We start from the raw sequence: 19,964 nt of genomic DNA on the forward strand, positions 1-19,964 counted from the left end.
CTTAATTAAGAACCGATAAACTAAATTTGTGTGGTTATGTCAATATTTTTTTGTACATTTTTGTAAATACATGTAATCATGGTTCATTTACAACAGCAACACTTACCGCTTGTCATTTTTTTTCTGTTAACGTTGTCATGATTCCATCGAATAGCTGGGTAAAAAATATATTTTGTAACGTTCTGTAAACTAATCCTTATCTACTGCCTTGGTATACTAAAACAACGTTTTAACTTAAAAAACTATGCGTCTCCTTTAAAATCAACCAATTTGAGATAATTTAAAGGGGGCGCATGGTATATTAACCTTTTCTAAGGAAACAAATGCCTGTTATAATTCGTTTATTCATTCAAGGTTCAAATAGGGAAACTTCCACCGTTGAGATTCTTTCTGAGTATTACAAGTTTCCACAGTCACTGCACTTCTCTCATCAATTCCCAGACACAAATTATGTTTCACACTGGTAAATTGCTTGCTCTCTTTGGAGTAGCGCCACTCCTGATTCCCTCGCATCTTGTGACATTTGTACATGGCCAGCGCCGTTCCGGTGAAATCCAAACACGTGTTGTTCGTACTCAACTCCCCGAGCATATTGTACACCCAGTGCTGGCGTGAGTCACCGTTGCAACGTTCCAGCCCGAACGTGCCCTCAGCCGTCGGATATTGAAGGCAACGGGTGGCGCCAGCTGCCAAGTTGATGACCTGAAATGGTAAACGTGATTTTAGTTTGGAAAGTTGATGTTGTATTACAGTTACTTACTTCACCATGGCCTACCCCACGACCTTCCGGGTCGTCCAGCTCAGGAAACACGTTGTCCAGATACCACCGGAAGGAGTGGCATTTGAGAGATTCTCTTAGCTTTTTGCGCGACGAAACGTCACCAAAATTTCCGCGAAATTGTGGCCCCCCAAACATGTCGTAGACCACCTGAGCATACTGATCGAGCCACACTTCGGCCACGCGAACCGTGTTGATCCGAACCCAGTCGGTAGTTTCCACTCGCAGGTACGGGTGACCCGCCTTCTGGACGTGGCCAACCCGTGAGCACGGAACCGTCTCGATCCGTCCCCCACACATCCAAGCCTTGAGCGAGAGTTCCACATTTTCACCGCCGTAGATTTCGAAGCCTTCGTCGTACCACCCGAGATGGCCGAAGAAGGTCCGGTTGATCGAGAATAAGCCTCCGGCCATGATGGGCGTCGGGAACGGTTCCAGCTTGTTTGCCGGTTGAACCTTCCGATCCCAGCGACCACGCCACGCAAACTGGAACCCCCAATCGGTTGCTCCGTAATAGCCGAGGGATTTGTTCGACACGAAGGCCAAGTTGTGCTCGTCGATCCAGTCGATCGTGGGGACGGCAATGGTCGTGGGATCTCGGGCTACCCGGTCCAGCTGGGGCTGCAGCCATCCTAGAGTGCACTCACAGTGGGCATCCAGAAAGGTCAGAATCTCGGTCGTTGCATTCTTCGCGCCAAGCAGACGAGCTCGAATGAGTCCTAGACGTTTTGGAGCTCGCAGAATACGAACCTTGGGACTCCGAGCAAAATATTCGTCCAGTTGAGTTTTAGTTTCCGCTGAAATGAAACACAGATTATTTTAAGTATCACTCTTTGACCAACTCAACTCACGCAAATACGAGTAATCATCCACGAGCAGAACCTCGCGAAGCAGCTGCGGAGGAGACCGCTCCAAAACCGAATGAACCGTCCTCACCAGAATCGACCACGGTTCGTTGTAGAACACGACAACCACCGTTGTCTGAGGCAGATGGGCCAGGTTCCGGCCCGGTTGTTTGCACCAATCGTCCCGATAGTCCGGAAGGCGTCGTCTCACAGAGATAAGATCGCTCACGTACTGATTAAAACCGTGCTGCTTGAACTGCTGCTCAATCAGCTCGTTGACCGCATCGGGAAGATCCGCCGGTAAAACAACCGGTTCGCCCATGTCCCCAGGAGGGGGTGGCAGCTTTGGATTGAGCTGGAACGGTGAGTACTCGTGGATCGAGGAGCCACCCTCGCCAACGAACACGTGCGACTCTGGAGGTTCCAATCGAAGCCGTAGATTCTCGATACGTTGGCTCATCGAGCGATGATAACCGGCGAACAAGACGATTACACTCAACAGTAGTATGCAGATAAGAGCCGTCTGGTGGTTCCTCCAGCAGCGGGTCAAATTCTGTTGCAAATGAAAAAAAAAACATAGTAGGCGATGCATCAGCTCAATCTCTATCAATGATTTACAACCCCCAAAAACTCCACTCCGCGCCTACCTTGCCGATGATAGTACCAAAATACATTGCTCGTTATAACAGCAACACAAAATCGTAGCAGACGCGTGAACTCTTGTTTATGGCCAAACTGTGAATGGTGGTTGCACCTCCGAATATCTCTATGTTTGATTGGGCCATAAATTCGTGCGCGATTGTGTGAGGCTTATCTAATTTCGTTCTTATCACGTTAAGGTAGATAGTAAAAATCAAACGTGAAAGAGCGCGGCTGTGTGAGTGGTGAACGGAAAGAAAGGTACATATTTTTTGTAAAAATTGCAAACACCTTTCATTATTTTTTCAAAATTAATATCTGGAAAAATATGCTCTTGAACACCGTTCTCAATTCTGAAAGCAAGACACAGAAAAACCACTCTTTCCCGATTTAAATTACAAATTATACAAAAGTCTGTTACCATTCCAAATGTAATATTACCATTTTTTTGTGTGTACAATTTCATTGTAACTTACCTGTTTTATTCTTCGGATGCCCATTTGGTGTTCCAAATGCCCATTTGGGTTTCCAAATACTTTTAAATAATGTTTTCTCGAAATTAATCAAATACGAACATCAATCTCGTTAAAACAAACAATGACATATATATGACAGGATGAGGAAAAAATTACGCCTGCTTATATTTTTTTCCAAAATTTTTGTTCAAAAAATCTGAGCTTAAAAACACAAATGTAAACATTGAGTGTATCCCTCTCACACCTTATGCCAAGTTCCATCGGAGTAAACGGGATACACTCAATGTTTACAATAGTTTAGACTTTTTTATTAGGTCCTACCTAATAAAAAAAGCCTAGAAATTAATTTAATTTTTGATTTAGTTTTGCTTCTACATGAATGTTGTAGTTGGAAAACTGAAAAGTTTTTTTCTTGAAAGCAAAGCATAAATTGAAAGGAATCCACAAATTTTAAGAAGAGATAATTATTTTTATTATTTCATTTAATTATCTTCACACAGACGATTTGAATTGTTTATTTTTGGAGTTTTGAGCCATTCCTTTTAAACAATAAAAAAAAGCTAAATTACAACCCGTGGTTTTAACAATTAAATGAAAAAAGTGTTTTGAAATGCATTTCACACCAGTTTACAGTTGTATTTCAATAACAAGATTGCAAAATTTCTAAATACAGTCCAGACTCGATTATCCGAAGGCCTCGGGAAATTTTACCTTCGGATAATTGAATCAAGAAAAGGAATCTTTTATTCGACTGCGTAAAAACTATAACTATTTTCAGTTTACAAAGCAACAACAAATTTGTTAAACGTTGATTTTTTGTAAACGCTAAATGACAAATTTCGACGTGGTTCTCAGCTTTATAACTGTGAGCGTTAAGATTGTTTTTGAAATAAAAATGAGAAATCATTAAAAAAAGCAAATATAACATAATCGTAATTTTATTTAACATTTGAACGGAAGGTATCACATTTTCATGAGGTAGTTTTCACGCGAGTTTTAAGTTCTTTGCTTCGTAATGTTCCAAAATCCATTTCTGCCTCATATCTCCGTCAATACATTCACTCATTCTAAGCTCATTTCCATCCCACTCCAAACAACGCTCATAATACACGTGCTTAAAATGTCCAGCTTTTTCCTCAAAAACCCACATCTGATTTCCTTTCTGCTTATGACACCGAATCATCTCTAACTTCTTTGAATCAAAGTCCATACAGTGATCCTCCCGGGTAATCTCTCCATCGGCCGTAAAGAACCACAACTGATGCCCTCCGAGCCCGTGACACCCGATGACCGAAAGCTTCGTTGGCCAATCCAGACAGCCCCCTCCGATGCGAAACTGCCCGCGACCTATCGCTTTGCTCGGGTCGAACTGCTCCGGGAAGACCGTCTCCATGTACCACCGGAATGGTCGGCAGTTCAGCCGTGCTCGGAGCTTCTTCCTCGAGGACACGTCCCCAAAGTCACCCCGGTTCTTGCGCCCTCCGAACGAATCGTAGTAGTACTCAGCGTACTCGTCCAGCCACACCTCGGCCAGCCGGACCGTGTTCCGTTTGACGGCGTTGAAGCCACCCGGGGAGGACTGGAATAGGACTGGTTGGGTTTATTGTTTGAGAGCTTTTGATGACATTGCTTACCGCTAGGTAGGGATGACCTCGCTTCTGGATGTGAGCGACGCGAGAACATGGGACGATCTTCATGGAACCGCCGCACATCCACGTCTTGAAGGACAGCTCCATATTTTCAGCTCCGTACGTCTGGAACCCCTCGTCATACCACCCCAAGTGTTCAAAGAACGTCCGGTTAATTGTGAACAGACCACCGGCCATCACCGGAGTATCAAACGGGGCGACCGGATTTTCCGGCTTGACCTTCTTCTCCGCTCGCGATTTCCACTGGAAGTTGACGGTCCAGTCGAACGAGCCAAAGTAGAGTTGCGAGTTTTGCGCGTTCAGTTCCATCGTTTCTTCGTGGATCCAGTCAATCGACGGGATTGCGATCGTCTGAGGATCAGCGGCCACCACATCCAGCTGGGCCTCAAGCCATCCAACAATAACCTCGCAATGGGCATCGAGGAAGGTCACTATTTCCGCGGTGGCACTTTTTGCGCCCAAGATCCTGGCCCGGATCAGTCCCAGACGTTCACTGGCGCGAAGAATCCGAACCTTCTCGAACGGCCGGAAGTAGTCATCGAGTTGCGTTTTGAGGTGTGCCAACGAGGAGAAGTCATCCACCAGGATAATCTCCTTAACAAGCTCCGGTGGGGAACGAGCCAGGACCGAGTGCACCGTCCGGACCAGAACCGACCACGCCTCGTCGAAGAATACGACCACAATCGAGGCCGGTGGTAATTCCGGCCGGAAACGGCCCGGTTGCTTGCACCACTCGTCGCGGATGTCCGGCAGTCGGCGAAACACGGACACCAGGTCGGACGCGTACTGATTCAGCCCTTGCAGAGCCCAGCCGTCGTTGATTTGGCGTCGAATAGCCTTATCGATGTCAGTGGCAAGCACGACTGGGGCGCCCATATCCCCGGGGGGAGTCCGATTTCCTTCTATTAATCCTGGTTCCGAGTTCATTCCCACATAATGGTGCCATTTCGCACTGTGATGAACCAATTCCAGTGGATCAGTTTTGCTGTACAAATGAGCGTATAAAATTGTTATGAGCAGCAAAACTATAACGCCAAAGAAGAATATTTTAGCGGAAAATACGGATCGTGGCACCGCCTGGAAAAACTAATCAAAATTAATCAAATAAAACGTACAATTTTATCATCAAAAACTAACCCGCATTCTTTCAGCTGGCACTGGAGAAGTGCGATACCGGTACGATCACAGCAAGCATTGCATCGCGACTGATAAGCAGGGGCGCTTGCTGAATCAACTGGAAATTTAATCGTGGCACTGTGTGCTTGCTTCGCTAGAAATTGTGGTATATTTTTTGACCTTTAATCAGATGATTATTTTGAAATTTATCAAATTGTTAAATAACAAACAAACTGTATTATCCCTGAAAAAATATTTTTGAAAGGCTCACAAAATTTCCTGCAATTTTCTCTGTGAGACTTTGAGAATTGGACAATAAGCCTCACACAGAAATCGAATTGGGTTTCTAATATTCCGGGACATAAGATAAGACAAAAAATTAGAGCGTCCAATTTCCCGGGGTTACAAATTTCTCGGGAAACGGAAAATTTTCAACCAATTTCCCGGGAAATCCCGGGAATTCCCGGGAAATTTTAAATTTATTGAAAATTGATATGATCTTGGGTTTGATTAATATTTTGCATTAAAATTGTATATGACAGCGACTCTAATGGTTAAAATAAATGTGAAGATCAATTAAAAGCTTGACTGCATGTAGAAAATCATACAACTACAAGTAAATGTATATTTTTTCTGATTTTATAAGATCAAATCGTATATTAAACCAAAAAATGATCTTAATTTGTTCAAACAAATCTTATTGGTTTCAGCTCTTGACTAAAATAGTAAAGCTTTTTAGTTTTTCCTGAAAAATCTTACTTCTCGTTATACTTCAAACAACTAATTTTTTTAATATTAGAAACAAGTTTTTAAAATATTTTGTTGGCACCTCTGAAACAATACAAAGTAGTTTTTCAATGATTTTTTTATGGTTTTATTATGGCACATGGTTTTGGGGTTTATAATTGACTTCGGCTGAAATTTTTTTCACAGCGCAAAAACCATGATTTTGATCAAATGTACGATAAATTAACAGTACTCTACAAGCATTCTTCATTTTTTTTTTTCAAATTTAACCCTAACACCTATTGTTGCATCAGTGCTCCATAATTATTTTACTTCATATTATAATGTCTTGAATAGTAGGTAGGTATTAAACAAATTGAAGAAATTCTTCTTGCAGAAACCTATTTGAAATATTTAATGATACTACATAATTCAATTTTCATCTCATTTGATCATGATAAACAAAAACGAAAACAATCTCAATTTTGTTAAAAGTTTATTTTCATTAAGCTAGATCTATTTCCAGATGCTTCTAAGATTAATATTAAATCAAATTAGTCTTATTTTAAAATTTTATGATCCTCCGATTAATTCTTTTTTATTAGAACTGAACAATAACTGGAATTGAGCTAATTTTTGTTGAGATTCTTCTTTTATTATTTTTTTCAGAGCAATTTCACAAAATTGGTTTCAAAAAGTGGAGAATATGTATACTTTCGCTTGAATTTCGGGAATTCCCGGGAAATTTCCAAATTTCCCGGGAAACGGGAAATAGATTTTTACGGGAAATCCCGGGAATTCCCAGGATTTTTTTTCCCGGGACGGGAAATTAAACGCTCTACAAAAAATATAAGAATTAAACCAAATAAAGTTCTTATACCTTTTCCAGTACATAAAAAAGGGTTACCTAATAAGTCTGTAATTTTCCACAGACGATATCTTGAAAACTGTTGGTTCGATTTTTATTTAGAAAAATTACACATTTCTAAAATTTTCTGATCTTTTCAACAAAAATAATTACATGAAGACTACATTTTGTAATAGTTGTTTATGCAACAAATTGCAAAAAGAAGATTGTTTCATCACGAGTCGTACATTTATCCAACGAGGTTTACCAAGTTGGATAAATACGACGAGTGCTGAAAAAATCCTGAAAAAAGCGTCTTAAATGGAATTTTATGTCAAACATTCATGTGTTTAGTAAATTCACCGTTCAAAACAAAACATATTGAAAATGTTACTTTTCGGCACTGGTATTGAAAGGTCTACTTTTCAGCACTGGTATTGAAAGGTATTAATTTTCCATTCTGTTATTTTTGGTAGTAAAAAGTCGGCCGTTTCGTTACAGCTGAATTGCAAAATTTACCATTTATTCGATTTTTTAAATACATATTAGGGTACCAAAAATGACATGTTATGAGTCAGAAAGACAAACGTGCAGCATTTTTTTGAATATGGTTTTTTATATATATGTTTTTTTTAACTGAAAAAGTAGTTCAATTTTTTGTTAAAAAGAATTCGCTTGAAAAATATGTATTTTTTGAAAATTGCACCGTTTTCAAATTAAAGCCAAGAGTTTGAGAAACTAAAACTATTCAATTTTCAATTTAAAGAAAGTGCCCAGTTGTGAAAATATGTTTTTTACTAGCTGAATAAAATCCTATAAATTCTAAGAAATAGTGAAGATTATTTTATTCGTTCCTGCAATACAGCCACTTAAATATATAGAAACAATGAAACTGATGGAATTTTGAAATTTTTTAAATCAAGACTAACACTTCGAATTGGCCCAAAATGAATTATTATAATTATTCAGAAGCTTTTTTTTATATAATAATTATGGAAAATTTTGTATTCCCAAATTATCATTTTAACACATTGTTATCGTCGCGATGCATCTAAACGTCCTCTCTGGCTCATCCGACGATAAAAAAAAAGTTTAGTTTTCTCAACATAACTCTAAACCGTAATAGGTTAACCAAAAAAACGTGAACAATCTAAAAAAAGACATGCACGTATAATTGAATTTAAACAAACTTTTTTTTTCCTTCAAATTGTATCGCTCTTAATTGCAACACCTACCATAGATAACATCAGTCATCAGAGCGTTCTGTCGGGGTGTGCACACACTCGTTTGTTATCTGGGTTGTCACCATCGATCATAACTGGACTGTGGTGTTGGATTTTGCTGTTATGTTTACGTCAAACAGCTGCCAACGAGTGTGAAAAGAGATAGAAAGGGCCGCTGTGTGGAGAGTGGAAAAAAGATGCGACAAAACATAACGATTTCAGTTGTTTCCTAAAAGTAAGGTTTTGTATAAATTTACGGTCGGATTTCTCAACTAAACGAGTAAAACACTTGTTTCTAGGTTTTTCAATCAACATACACCGAATATTGGATGTGTGTGGAATAAAGACTTTTACTGTTTCATTTAATATTCGCAACATTTGTGTCTCTCTCCAGGTTCATAATCCCGCCATTTAAGATCCATCTGTTTGCTTATGAATGTATTTGTATTTTTCTTTTGTTTTATTTCAGTATAGAATAATGTCACTTTAGGGAATGGTAATAATCGATATAATCGGCTTCATGACTTGCTCTGTGTCGTCTTTTGGTTGTAAATAAGGTCATTCAACAATTATCCATCATCTCATGTTTTTTTTTTTTGAAATTCACACTTAGATTTGTCACTGATGTTTTCTGGTTTCTCATTGAGGAGCTGACTTTGTTTGATTAATACTTTTGTTTTTCTGTATATTTTATATCATGCCACAATTTGTTTTGGTTTTGGTTAAGATTACTTAAAAGGACATTGATCTCATTTCTTGCTGCCGATAAAACATCAACGAGTAACTCTGGTTGGCACATAAACGACACAGTCGGAGGAGGCTACGCTTTTTTTGGTTTTGTTCTTGGGGCGAAACAACAGACAGCATACTTGGATGGTTATCGATAGACATAGAAAACAAACATCTTTTTTAAACTTTTGCGTTTCATTCCAGCAAGTGCAAGCTGTGTTAGGTTGGATGATTTTTGTTAAGCTATCACGCAAGGGAACAATAAATGCATTTTCCTGCTTGGTTTTACTAGCTATTTTTTCGGTACGGCCCCATTGTCCAGCATTGTTTCGTCGTCGTCCAGCGGGCAAAGGATGCACCCACCCACTCCCACGGGAGACGAACTCGAGTGTAAAATTAAGTGTTGAGTTTACAGATAAGTAAGTTGTTTTTTTTTTGTTATCTTTTTTGATATCTTGCTTTTGATTGTAGTGCGTGGTCCATGAAGTTTTGATCCCCGTTTTTGTCGCCAAATTTCCTCTGCTGACGTGTTTGTGTGTGTGAAACATAGTCTGTTGCCACAGAAACCCTCAACCAAACAAATTCACTCAATGCCTACTGCGATTGTGATGATGGTGATGATGCTGTTTGATGTCCGAAATTGATATTTCAATGTCCTTTCTCGTGTTTGTGTTATAGAATAACTGTTTTACTTCTCTTTTTTCATTAGATGAATAAAGTGCACATTAGTTTTAAACAGGAGATTTAAACCCTTTTCAGAAACTGTACGATTTGATAACGAATTTTACTACTTCTTTTCTGTTTGCACAGGACAGCCATCGGTTTCGAGGAGGATAACATGTCTTCTTCACTCTGATTAGTACAACAATATGATTTTGTTTTGCTAGTGTAATGATGCTACGCTTTGCTGCTGCTGCTCGTGAGTCTTACCCGGTTTTTGTTAGTATATTCTGAACACTTTATTTTTCGTAAGGGTTTTGTGTTTTACTTTGTGTACTGTTAAATTTGTTTAAAATTGTAATCTTTGTCGTATATTTTGCGCTCAGTGAAAGTTGATGTTATAACATGCTTCATAAATACTGTACGATAAAATTGTAAACTTGTCATATTTAGAATTATTGGATCTCGGGAAGCTTTGAGCGATCTCTTTTGAATAATGTAGATTGATTGCCGATCCTTCACCGAAAGCCTCCCGTTCTTTATATTTTTGTGAATATATGAAACATGACACCATACAAAGTGGAAAATATTGCCTCTCTTTGAATACTAGAGAATTATGTGTGTTTTATTAAATGTAAAGTTAAATAAGGGGACGTGAAATGATGCTGATTTATTCAATCCAGCTCACTGATTGGAAAACATCTAGCATATACTTTGAAAAATAATTTTACGATTTGAATCATGAAATGTGCACAATACCAACACGAGGAAATAAATGTATCGCGAAATGCGTGTTTTTGAGCAATCACCATTGCTTTGGGAACTTCCCAGCCTACTTAGAAGCTTTTGCCGATTTCGAGCAGCTTTTTGCGCCGGCTGTCGCGCCTTTTGTGCTTGTCGATCTTCTCCCGGTTGCGTCGTTCCGCCGACGGGCAGATGGCATCCGGCGAGCTGTCCACCTTCTTCAGCACGATCCGGAAGGTGAAGGTATGCTTGGGTGAGGCGCTGGCCGCCCGCCGTGGCGACGGTGGCTCGAACTCACTCCCGCTGGACGTGTCCAGGTGGGTCGACGAAAGACGAGCTGGGCGAGGTTCGAAGATTGAGGCACAGCGTTTGTCGGTACAGAGGAAGCGCGAGGAAGATTCGTTGGAGAACTTGCGTGGAGGCAGTGGAAAGTGATGTTTGCCCTCTCGTTCCGAGTACGGGCTGCGTACTTCACAGTGGGGCATCGATTCGAAAATCGAGTCGTAGCTGTCCCGTGAACTGAAGTTCGATGAGGTCTGAGTCGAGAGTGGAGATTTGGCACGGTGTGGCGCTGAGTAGTGAGTCTTCATACCGGCCTTGCCGGTGGGAGTGTGATGATCGCGGTTTCTACCCGGTTCCGAGATCTGCTTGCGAGCCTTTGGAATTACGGTGAACGCACTGCGCGGGCTGGTCGGTTGATAGCCTTCCGCGAGATCAAAGTGCGTCTCCAGCGAAGACTTGCGACCTTCCGGGTACGACCGTTGAAAGGTGTCCGCGTCAACGAGTTCGATCGAGGATTTCCGTATGTCGTACGGTGAGATTTTATCATCTTTTGCTGAAGTTCGTTGAGAGTTGTCCAGCTCTACCAGCTCGAAGCTAGAGTTTTGATCCTCGTAGCTTGTCGAATGGTACCGGCTGATGTCGAAGCTGGTGTCCATCGACGAGTGACGATCACTGACGCTACTCTCACCGCGACGATCCGTCGTATCGACCAGCTCGAAACTGTCCCCACCGGAATCCAGCCGGCTGTGGTGAGTTCCTTCGTGATCGGTATCGCTCAAACTTCGGAGGTTTTCCAGGTACGGCGAGCGTGGAGGATCAAACGATGCCCTACGCGAAGGTGGCTCAATCTCGAACGTTGGACACTGAATCGTCTCCGAGTCCTTGCGTGCATCTTCAGCGGCTTCGTCGATCGGTTCCTGCCGCGTAAACAGTGCCTCCAACGATTTCTTGATCTCGCTGACGGGTGTGATCTTCAGTCTGCCATCGTCGGCATCTCCACTATCTTGCGAACTTCGAGGACTCTCTTCTTCTTTGATTTGATCGTGTTTTATGTACGAATCACCTACCTTTTCAAAGTGCACGTTCTCCAGTTCGAATCTTTCGTCCTGCTGTTGACTTCCTGACGATTCCAACTTCCCGCCATCGCTGCTCTCAATGTCGCTTATTTCATCTCCGCTTGACTTTTTGTCCCGCTTTTCGGTGCTAAACTTCCGCAACGATTTAAGCGACATCTTGGATCCGACGCTCTTCAGCTTCAACGAGGACATGATCGGCTCAAAGCCAATTTCCGACATTTGCTTCGTGATGGCGTTGCGACCGGCGCAACTTGATGAAGCTTGAATGCTGGAGAAGGTGCTCTGCCGTAGCAAAGGAGCTCCCGTGGCGGACTCGGCCCTCGAGAAGGCGGCCGCAAACTTGCTCGTCCTCGTGGTGACCTTCTTCGAGGGCTTCCGTACGAATGCTAGAATTTCTCGCATCACACTAGTTTTTTCCTTCTTCTCTTGTGTCCCTGTGGCCGAGCCTGAGCCAGCAGAACCAGGCGTTGTGGCCCCGTGGGAGGAGGTAGACATCGGTACGAGCGGTACCTCCGGTTTCAGCGGAGAACGTTCCGAGGCTTTGTGCTGGGATTCCATCGATTTCTGTACGATGTCGTACGTCTCCGATGGGTTCGAGATGGTAATCGGTGGAATGCTGGTGTGAGTTGTCGGACTAGTGCGAGTCGAACGATCGCCGTAGAAACTGCTGCCGTACCGCGACTGGAACCCAATTGGGCTTCTGCTGCGTTCCGGTGGCAAGTGGGTCGTAGGACTACGACGATCCTGAGCTGAGTGACTGCTGAGGGAGTTGGGACTGAAACGATCATTCTGACTCTGCAGCATGTTGGAATACTCGGTCTGGAGGTTGAATCCGAGCGGACTGCGTCGATCGGATGGACTGGCCAAACCTGACGGGGATCGGAATCCGGACGGGGACCGTAATCCCGAGGGTGACCGCAATCCCGAGGGTGATCGCAGCCCCGACGGACTCCGTCTACCGGACAGGGACATTGCCGTCGGTGATCGACGGTCCAGGTGAACCTGGAAACTTTGAGTGTACATTTGGTCGGTGATGAGAAGGTTTGGGCTTTTCCGTCCCTGGGGACTTCGGTCATTCAGCATACCAATTGGGCTGCGTCGGCCCTGGTTGAGATTCAACGACGCACCAAGACTGCTCTTGCGCCGATGTGACGATCTGAGCGTTCCCTGCCGTGACAGGGCTGGACTTTTCTGAGAACTGATCGAACTACGGTGCTCGAGATGAGCCGAGGTACTTCCCGGTGATTTTGGGATGTGTTGTTGAATCTGCTGCTGAAGCGTTGTTACGGGACTCTTGCGTTGATCGGCATTAAAGTTCCACGGTGTGGATGAACCGTGGCTCTTGCGTTCCGATGGACTACGTCGGGTTCGGAAACTCTGGGATTTGGCCTTGCGGATCTTTGGGAGTGATTTCGAGTGATGGTGATGGTGGTGGGATTTGGATGACTCTGGAGTTGGAGAGGAGGGGCCGTTTAGCCTTTGTTAGTTGCTATGAGGTGGTCCACTAGCTGGATCACTGCTGCCGCTAGAACTAAGCGTAGTATTGGAACCGTACGGATCCAACGAACTTTGTACGGACATTGAACGACCATGCGACTGACGTGCCCTCCTTACTCGACTGGAGTTGGGGGAGAGCTTTCCGGGGTCCACACTTGTTGGGTCTGCCTGCAACAAAAGGTAACAACTGAGAACTGACGGTCCCCAAAACAACCCCCCACCCAATCATCACCCACCTGAAAGGCCAACGCATTCATAATGATTGAGTACGGAACGATCCCCAGCGGATGAACCTCCCGCATCAGCACATTGGCGGGAATCTTGTGGAACTGTATAAACTCCAGAAAGTTCCCAATCACCTCCTTGAGCGGATCCGAGTTGGAGTCACAGTACTTCTTGCTCCACATGAGTGCCGCCTGGAACTTGGTGAACTCATCCGCGCGCAGATCCTCACGGGCCAAGATCAACCTTACCACGTGCTGCGGCAGCAGCGTGAAACTGCCCAAGTTCAGCACCTCATTGCCGTGCTCGTCGACAAACTCCAGCACCTTCTGCACCAGACTCTTTGTGCACTTGTACTGGATGTACCGCTCGGCCGACGCCAACAGGGCGCACACGGTGTCCACGTTGATGCAGCACTGGACAAAGCCACCGCAGGCACGGCGCAACTCCTCCAGCCCGTAGTAATCGGCCGCGTTCATGACGCCCAGCAGCGTCCGCGGCTGCAGCGTGACACAGCCCGTGTGGATGTACTCGATGAGCTGGCGGAACACGTCCGGCTCGAACTCTTCGATGATCAGCGTCTGGTGCTGCTGGCCGGCCGGCTGGGGATGAGAAGTTCGTTAGAAAATGGGTGACTATTTTGAGTTGGAGGTTGAACTAGAATGCATCATTAGCTAGACTCTCAAAACTTTGACACAGTGAATCTAAGTTGATCTTTTCATATCTATTGAGTGCGATACAAGAGGTAGAATGGTAGCACAATTTGGTAGAAGAGATTTGTATGGTTTGGCTCGCAGTGCAGTCTCAGGTGCAAGCTGTGATATAGCTGGAAAAAGGTTCAGTCAGTAGCAGTTTTCTGATAGATTTAGTTGCTGTTAGTAAGAGACTAATAAGATAAATTGATAAAGCTAACAGAAGGATAATTAAGGCATGCAAATAATCTACTTATCAACTATACGTGTCTTACTGCTGTTCGTGACTGTAAATCAAAAGAATATTCAGTGATTCACAGCATTTTTTAATTCGTGAAGCTCGTTCATTAATTTTTTTTTTGTAAATGTTGTAAAGAATATTCTTTTAATAACATTGATCAATATATTTTGTAAATATTCTCAACTACGGAGCTAAAGATGTTTAGATTTGAAATGAAAACATGCCCAAACACGACAAATTTAATGTTTATGTTTGCAACTTTAACTCAGAAAGGAATAGGTCTGCAAAAAGATACTTCATGCATTTTTTGAAACTTTTTGCTAAAACGAGATGCAATTTACTCTAGAGAAGGTAGTACAGACGGAGAAGGAGGAAAACTTTGGATTCTTTCAAGGAGAGATTTGCATGTTTTTGGTGGAAAAGTCCGTTTACCTCGGCAATAGGCGCCAACTGTTGATTGAAGCCGCTGCGCTATTTAGTGGTGATATTTTGATTTTTGTTTGATGGAAAATGGGTTGATTTATGATTGATTTGGATTCGATAACAATGGAAGTAGTTTTGATTTGGTAGCGCCAAAAAGAAAAAAAACAGGGACGGGAAAATTACAAAGATATACTTTGAACGGAACATTTACGACACGGAATATTTGTTAATTTTATGAGTTATGTACAAGTGTTTTTTTTCTGTCTTGATTTTGGATGTAAGTAAATCTTTTTTTTTTTTATTTCAACGGAATGCTGGCTTGGAAGCAGGTTTTTATTATTGAACGAACAAAAGGTATTTACAAAAGCAAGTGTGATTAAAGCTGCATGAACTGAGCTATCTAATTGGATTGAATATAGGTTTTTGAACGGCTTAGTCAAAACTAGCAAAAGGGCTGGTATTTTTAGGGTCAACCGTTCTACCAGAACTCTACTGATTAATTATGGTAAAAGTTGAATAGAAAAGCTTGATTCGAATTGACCAGTAACTGTTCAAAGAGTGGTCTTGTGTATAGTTTGGCTCAGTAGGCTGTGCGCTCGAACACTCACCTGTTGGGCTGCGTTCTGCAGGTTCAGCAGTGGTTCCGACGAGCGTTTCAGAAACAGCCGCAGTTTGTTCTCCCTGGGCGGAGGTTCTTTCTTGCGCTGCGGTGACGGAGCCTGGTAGAGCATTTTCTGGAAAACGCGTGATCTGGCGGCCAGGACGGCCTTCACGGCGCACACCGGCTCGCGCGTTTCCCCCACCAGGAAGGTCACGTCGCACAGTTCCGGCATCGACGCCAGAAACTTCATGTCCTCCGCCAGGCCGGACTTGTTCTCGAACGTCGACAGGTCCGGCTCGGCGTCAGCCATGCCAGAAAGTGGCAACACTTCAGGCATAGCTGTTATTTCTATTGCTGTTTGGGTGAAGAAAAAGGAAAAGAAAATCACTTTAATATTTCAGCTATGTGGTTGAGCGCGCTAGCACGACCCAACAGTTTTCCATCTAAGTGAACAATAATTGATTTAAATTGCCATGCTCGAGAAGAATCCTCTCTCAAGCGTCGAACGAGTATCTTCCGGTCTAGAAGCATGAAGTAGGCGTTGGACGAAAGCTCTTTCTTCCCGTTTCATGCATTCTAAATGAGGTGGGACAAACACACACACACGCACAGCAACGAGAATACAACATCCCATTATAATATCATTACTGTTTCGCATCGCAGTATGCGATTACGAGCCACTCTCGTGTGGTGATGAAAACAAAAACAAACCTGTTGCAATCTTAGTAGCTTTTCTGTAAACGGCTGCTCAGGAAAAATGGGGGAAGAGAGGTGATGGTGGTGGTGGTGATGGAAATGTTGTTTTGGATTCTGTTTTGGTTTGGTCGGGAAATCTTATCACGCTTTCCACGCGGGAGAGAACGACCAACCCGCGCTCTCTTTTACTCTCCGCGGCTCTCACTCCCGCTCCAGCCGAGAGCGAGAGGAAACCAAGTGTTGCTTCCACTCACACTGCTAACGCAAGAGGAAGCTTTTCCCCACGCACACACACACGCACGCACAGCCTACTGCTCCAGCGGATGGCGACCAGGAAAATTTTCACTTTTTCCACCTGGATCACTTTGATGAAGATTTGAGCCTGAAAATTGATGAAAACGATTATTTTTTCGATTCAAAGTATAAAGATTATTGAAAACAGTGGAATAAGCTGAGGAAAAGTGAGAAAAGCCTTACAGCAAAGGCGCTACGCCTTATGGAAAATTCACTCCCTAATTTCACAAGATTTTTTCACATGATGAAAATTCATCTTAGCACGCAAAATTTCACCTTTTCCTAACAAATATCACATCACGTGATACATTTCTAACAGTTGAAGCAAGAAAAATCAACCAACAAGCAGGAAAAACCCCAAAATCAAGCTCAAATTTTCCTCACTTTTCCCAGCCCCAAAATGGCAAGAAAATGAAGGTTTTACCTTGGCCAAGCAAAGCTCCGTGTGAACAGCTCGATGGTGATAAGAGAACTGATGACCAGTTGAGGCTCGCAAGGTCCCACTTCATAGAAGACTTGCGAGAAGTGTTTCAGAGCGCATGTTCTCCCATTTTCAAGGATATTCCCGCTCTGTTGTCACGCTGTCACGCTGTTATCGACGGGTCCATGTGACCGCGGCTCAATTCGAGCAGGTTAAGCAGGAGGCAAGGGCCAACTGATAAGACAGTTTCACATTAGGTACGCCTGCTTGGATGTCACGCGGAAGAGTGAAATGTCGGTTGCAGATTTCGCTTAGTTGGAAGAGATTTGCGTCAGCAGTTTTTCTTGCTCGACGAAGCACGTGTTGGTAGATTCAAAGGCTTAAGATGACAGTTTCCTTGAAAAAGGAAACTTACGTTTTGATTAATTTACATAATACTCAGCTTGACCTTTGCTAATGACGTACAGTATATTGCCAAATCCGCAAGGGATTAAAAGTGTCCAAGCCTCGCTTCGATTACGTGAACGGGAGTTAATTCAAGTTCGACCATGTTCCGAACAAGAACCCTTTTTTGGTCACTTTCATTACTGTTAGTTACATCTGCAAAGAGTTGCATAGAGTGTAAACAAAGGAACTTCATTGTTGAGCTTAAACCATGTCAAGTTATTCCAGGCCACGTTGAACAGATTCTAATTCAAAAATCTTCCAAACAAGAACTCATCTCAGTATCGCCAGGTTCAAGTGATAACCCACCAGAAGACATTCAAGATTTTTTATCATTTTTCGGTTACGTCGCAACAAGAAAATCATGCGCTCAGAACCGGATGAGCAAACGTTTAATATTCATCGACAACTTGCTGCTCTTCACGACAAGGATCGCTTGTCAAGATGACTTCATAACCCTTCATTTCATAGCGCAACGAACTCTCGGAATCCGCTGCGTCAGCATTGCCTTCGAAAGTTCGTTCACCGTCGGTTGGCAGTACCTGAACATGTCCAACGGGGCGTTTTTCCACCCAAATCAAGTGTACCAACTGATCTTTCAGGAAAGTTTCTACTTTTCGCTGAGTCGCCGTAACAAATCGCAAAATAACGGAAGTTACTTCCTGTTTGAAGCTTCCAACCGTCTGGGCAAATCCCAGGATCGTTCGTGTCGTTCACAGTGCCTACTGCGACTGGAGCAATTCATCGGACATGTGGGCGCGTTCTACTCCAAAGACAGAACCAATCGAACCAAGCAGGTCGAGACTGGCCACCTGATCGCAGTAGGCTTGATTTGCATGGCGATTGCTGCTTTGGTGTTTGTTAAACTTTTTTCAATGGTCAGGATTGCTGGGGAAGACGAGTGATGTTCTTTATCGCATTCTATTTAAATGAAAATGAAAGCTTAATACATCATCAACCCTGGCAACGTTAGAGCCAGCAACAACACGGTGTTCGACGCTCTCCAAGTTTTTTCGATTTTAACGTCGCGAGTTACGTGTTTATCCGCGAAACTGCCTACCCGAGATGCCGAAGTCCGGCCGGGGTCGTGGCAGCTCGAGTGCGGCCTCGAAACATCCGCGAAGTTCCTCCACCGGCCGAGTGCAAAAAGGTGGTAAACAAGCCGTCGCCAAAACCGCCGTCATCGCTAAAACGAGCGAAAGTGTCATCGACAATACACTTTTGCATCCCGAATACCGACCACGTGGCATCGTGGCCCCGAGAAGTCCCGTGTTGACACGTGGGAAGACTGCGGCAGCAGCAGGCCCGAGCCAGGTGAAGGCGCCGAAACCCGACGGCAGTAAATCAACGGGTGGAATTTCAACCAGCAACCCGTACGAGCCCCTCAGCGGGGAAGAGGAAGAAGATGTCGAAATCAGCAGTGACGACGAAGACGACAACAGCAACACTCCTGAGTCCAGCGCAAAGGAGAAGAACAAAACGCGTTCGAAAGAACGAAGGCCGCCGCCTATCTATTGTCTGGGCCACCTCGCAGACGATATAGATGAGCTCCTCGAGGGCAATAAATATTCGCTCAAGCTAGGCAAAACTGCAGTGCAAGTCATCACACTCGACAAAAAAAGTTTTGCCGATGTGATCGCGACTCTCAAAGCAAATGGGATAAGGCACTACACTTTTAGCCATGCAGAGGACGTCCCCGTAAAAATTGTCCTCGGCGGGTATATGGATCGCGATATTTCGCAGCTGGAGGAACACCTCCAAAACGCGAAAGTACTACCGCGGGAGATAAAGGTGCTCTCGCGCAAGACCACGGAGACAGGTACGCACACGCTGTACTTGCTGTACTTCAACCGCGGCGCCGTCAAGATCCAGGACCTGCGGCGGATTAAAACGTTGGACGGGTTTTGGGTAAACTGGCGGTTTTACTCGAAACACCCGAACGACGCAGCGCAATGTCACCGTTGCCAGAAATACGGCCACGGCTCGCGACACTGCAACCTTCAGCCACGTTGCGTGAAATGCGGAGGCACACACCTTTCTGAGGTGTGTTCACTGCCACGGAAGGCAGATTTGGGGGATGACGCAGCCCAAACCAAGCCGCGCATCAAGTGCGCCAACTGCGAAGGTAATCATACCAGTAATTACCGTGGATGCAGCGCACGCAAAGCTTACCTCGAGGAGCAGGAAAAGAGGAAGAAGAAATCAGCATCGTCCCGCCCTCCTCATCGAAGTACGTGCACAACCGTTCCTGCAGCTGAGCAGCGTACGGTCCCAGCGAGCAACTCAGCGTCTCCTCCAGGATGGGGACGTTCATTTGCTAGCGTCGTCGCCGCTGGCGGCAATTCGGCGCAGCAAGAAGTAACTGGCGAGGATCTATTCACCCTGCCGGAGTTTTTTGCTCTCGCGGGGGAGATGCTGACGCGGTTCAAGACCTGCCGTAACAAGGCGGAGCAATTTATGGCGCTTGGCGAACTTATGATTAAGTATATCTATAATGGATAAACATTTTACTGTGATCTATTTTTAAGCATTCTTCTCTCACTATCCCCTTTCCTTAGCAAGTACAGATAGTTTTTTTTTTTGAATTTTTTCTATCTTTTGTTGAATCCTTAGTTAATTGCAATTAGAGTTTCCAATTGAATT

The 19,964-nt window shown here is 43.9% G+C and overlaps 3 protein-coding genes across 5 annotated transcripts; all 3 read right to left on the reverse strand.

The window, feature by feature from the left end:
- Positions 1-328: 328 nt before the first annotated feature.
- On the reverse strand, positions 329-2,429 carry LOC120423700 (putative polypeptide N-acetylgalactosaminyltransferase 9). The gene is made up of 4 exons (XM_039587602.2): positions 2,271-2,429; positions 1,630-2,176; positions 761-1,575; positions 329-702 (listed from the first exon to the last, which is right to left on the reverse strand). The coding sequence occupies exons 1-4, from the start codon at positions 2,295-2,297 to the stop codon at positions 346-348; spliced, it is 1,746 nt and encodes a 581-aa protein (XP_039443536.1). The 5' UTR covers positions 2,298-2,429; the 3' UTR covers positions 329-345.
- A 1,229-nt stretch (positions 2,430-3,658) lies between these two features.
- Positions 3,659-5,651, reverse strand: LOC120423701 (putative polypeptide N-acetylgalactosaminyltransferase 9). Its single transcript, XM_039587603.2, has 3 exons — positions 5,525-5,651; positions 4,373-5,464; positions 3,659-4,317 (listed from the first exon to the last, which is right to left on the reverse strand). The coding sequence occupies exons 1-3, from the start codon at positions 5,528-5,530 to the stop codon at positions 3,724-3,726; spliced, it is 1,692 nt and encodes a 563-aa protein (XP_039443537.1). The 5' UTR covers positions 5,531-5,651; the 3' UTR covers positions 3,659-3,723.
- Positions 5,652-8,595: 2,944 nt separating this feature from the next.
- On the reverse strand, positions 8,596-16,987 carry LOC120423704 (serine-enriched protein). 3 transcript variants are annotated; one of them, XM_039587607.2, is made up of 6 exons: positions 16,881-16,985; positions 16,178-16,544; positions 15,474-15,820; positions 13,524-14,111; positions 13,405-13,455; positions 8,596-13,236 (listed from the first exon to the last, which is right to left on the reverse strand). In XM_039587607.2, the coding sequence occupies exons 3-6, from the start codon at positions 15,801-15,803 to the stop codon at positions 10,525-10,527; spliced, it is 3,681 nt and encodes a 1,226-aa protein (XP_039443541.1). In that variant the 5' UTR covers positions 15,804-15,820; positions 16,178-16,544; positions 16,881-16,985; the 3' UTR covers positions 8,596-10,524. The 3 variants fall into 3 exon arrangements, with proteins under 3 accessions (XP_039443541.1, XP_039443540.1, XP_039443539.1); XM_039587606.2 differs by adding an exon at positions 14,875-14,913 and having other exon boundaries at positions 13,136-13,455; positions 16,417-16,544; positions 16,881-16,987; XM_039587605.2 differs by adding an exon at positions 14,875-14,913 and having other exon boundaries at positions 13,136-13,455; positions 16,881-16,987.
- Between the last annotated feature and the right edge of the window lie 2,977 nt (positions 16,988-19,964).

This window comes from Culex pipiens, chromosome 2, assembly GCF_016801865.2.
Source record: "Culex pipiens pallens isolate TS chromosome 2, TS_CPP_V2, whole genome shotgun sequence".
NCBI lineage: Eukaryota > Metazoa > Arthropoda > Insecta > Diptera > Culicidae > Culex > Culex pipiens.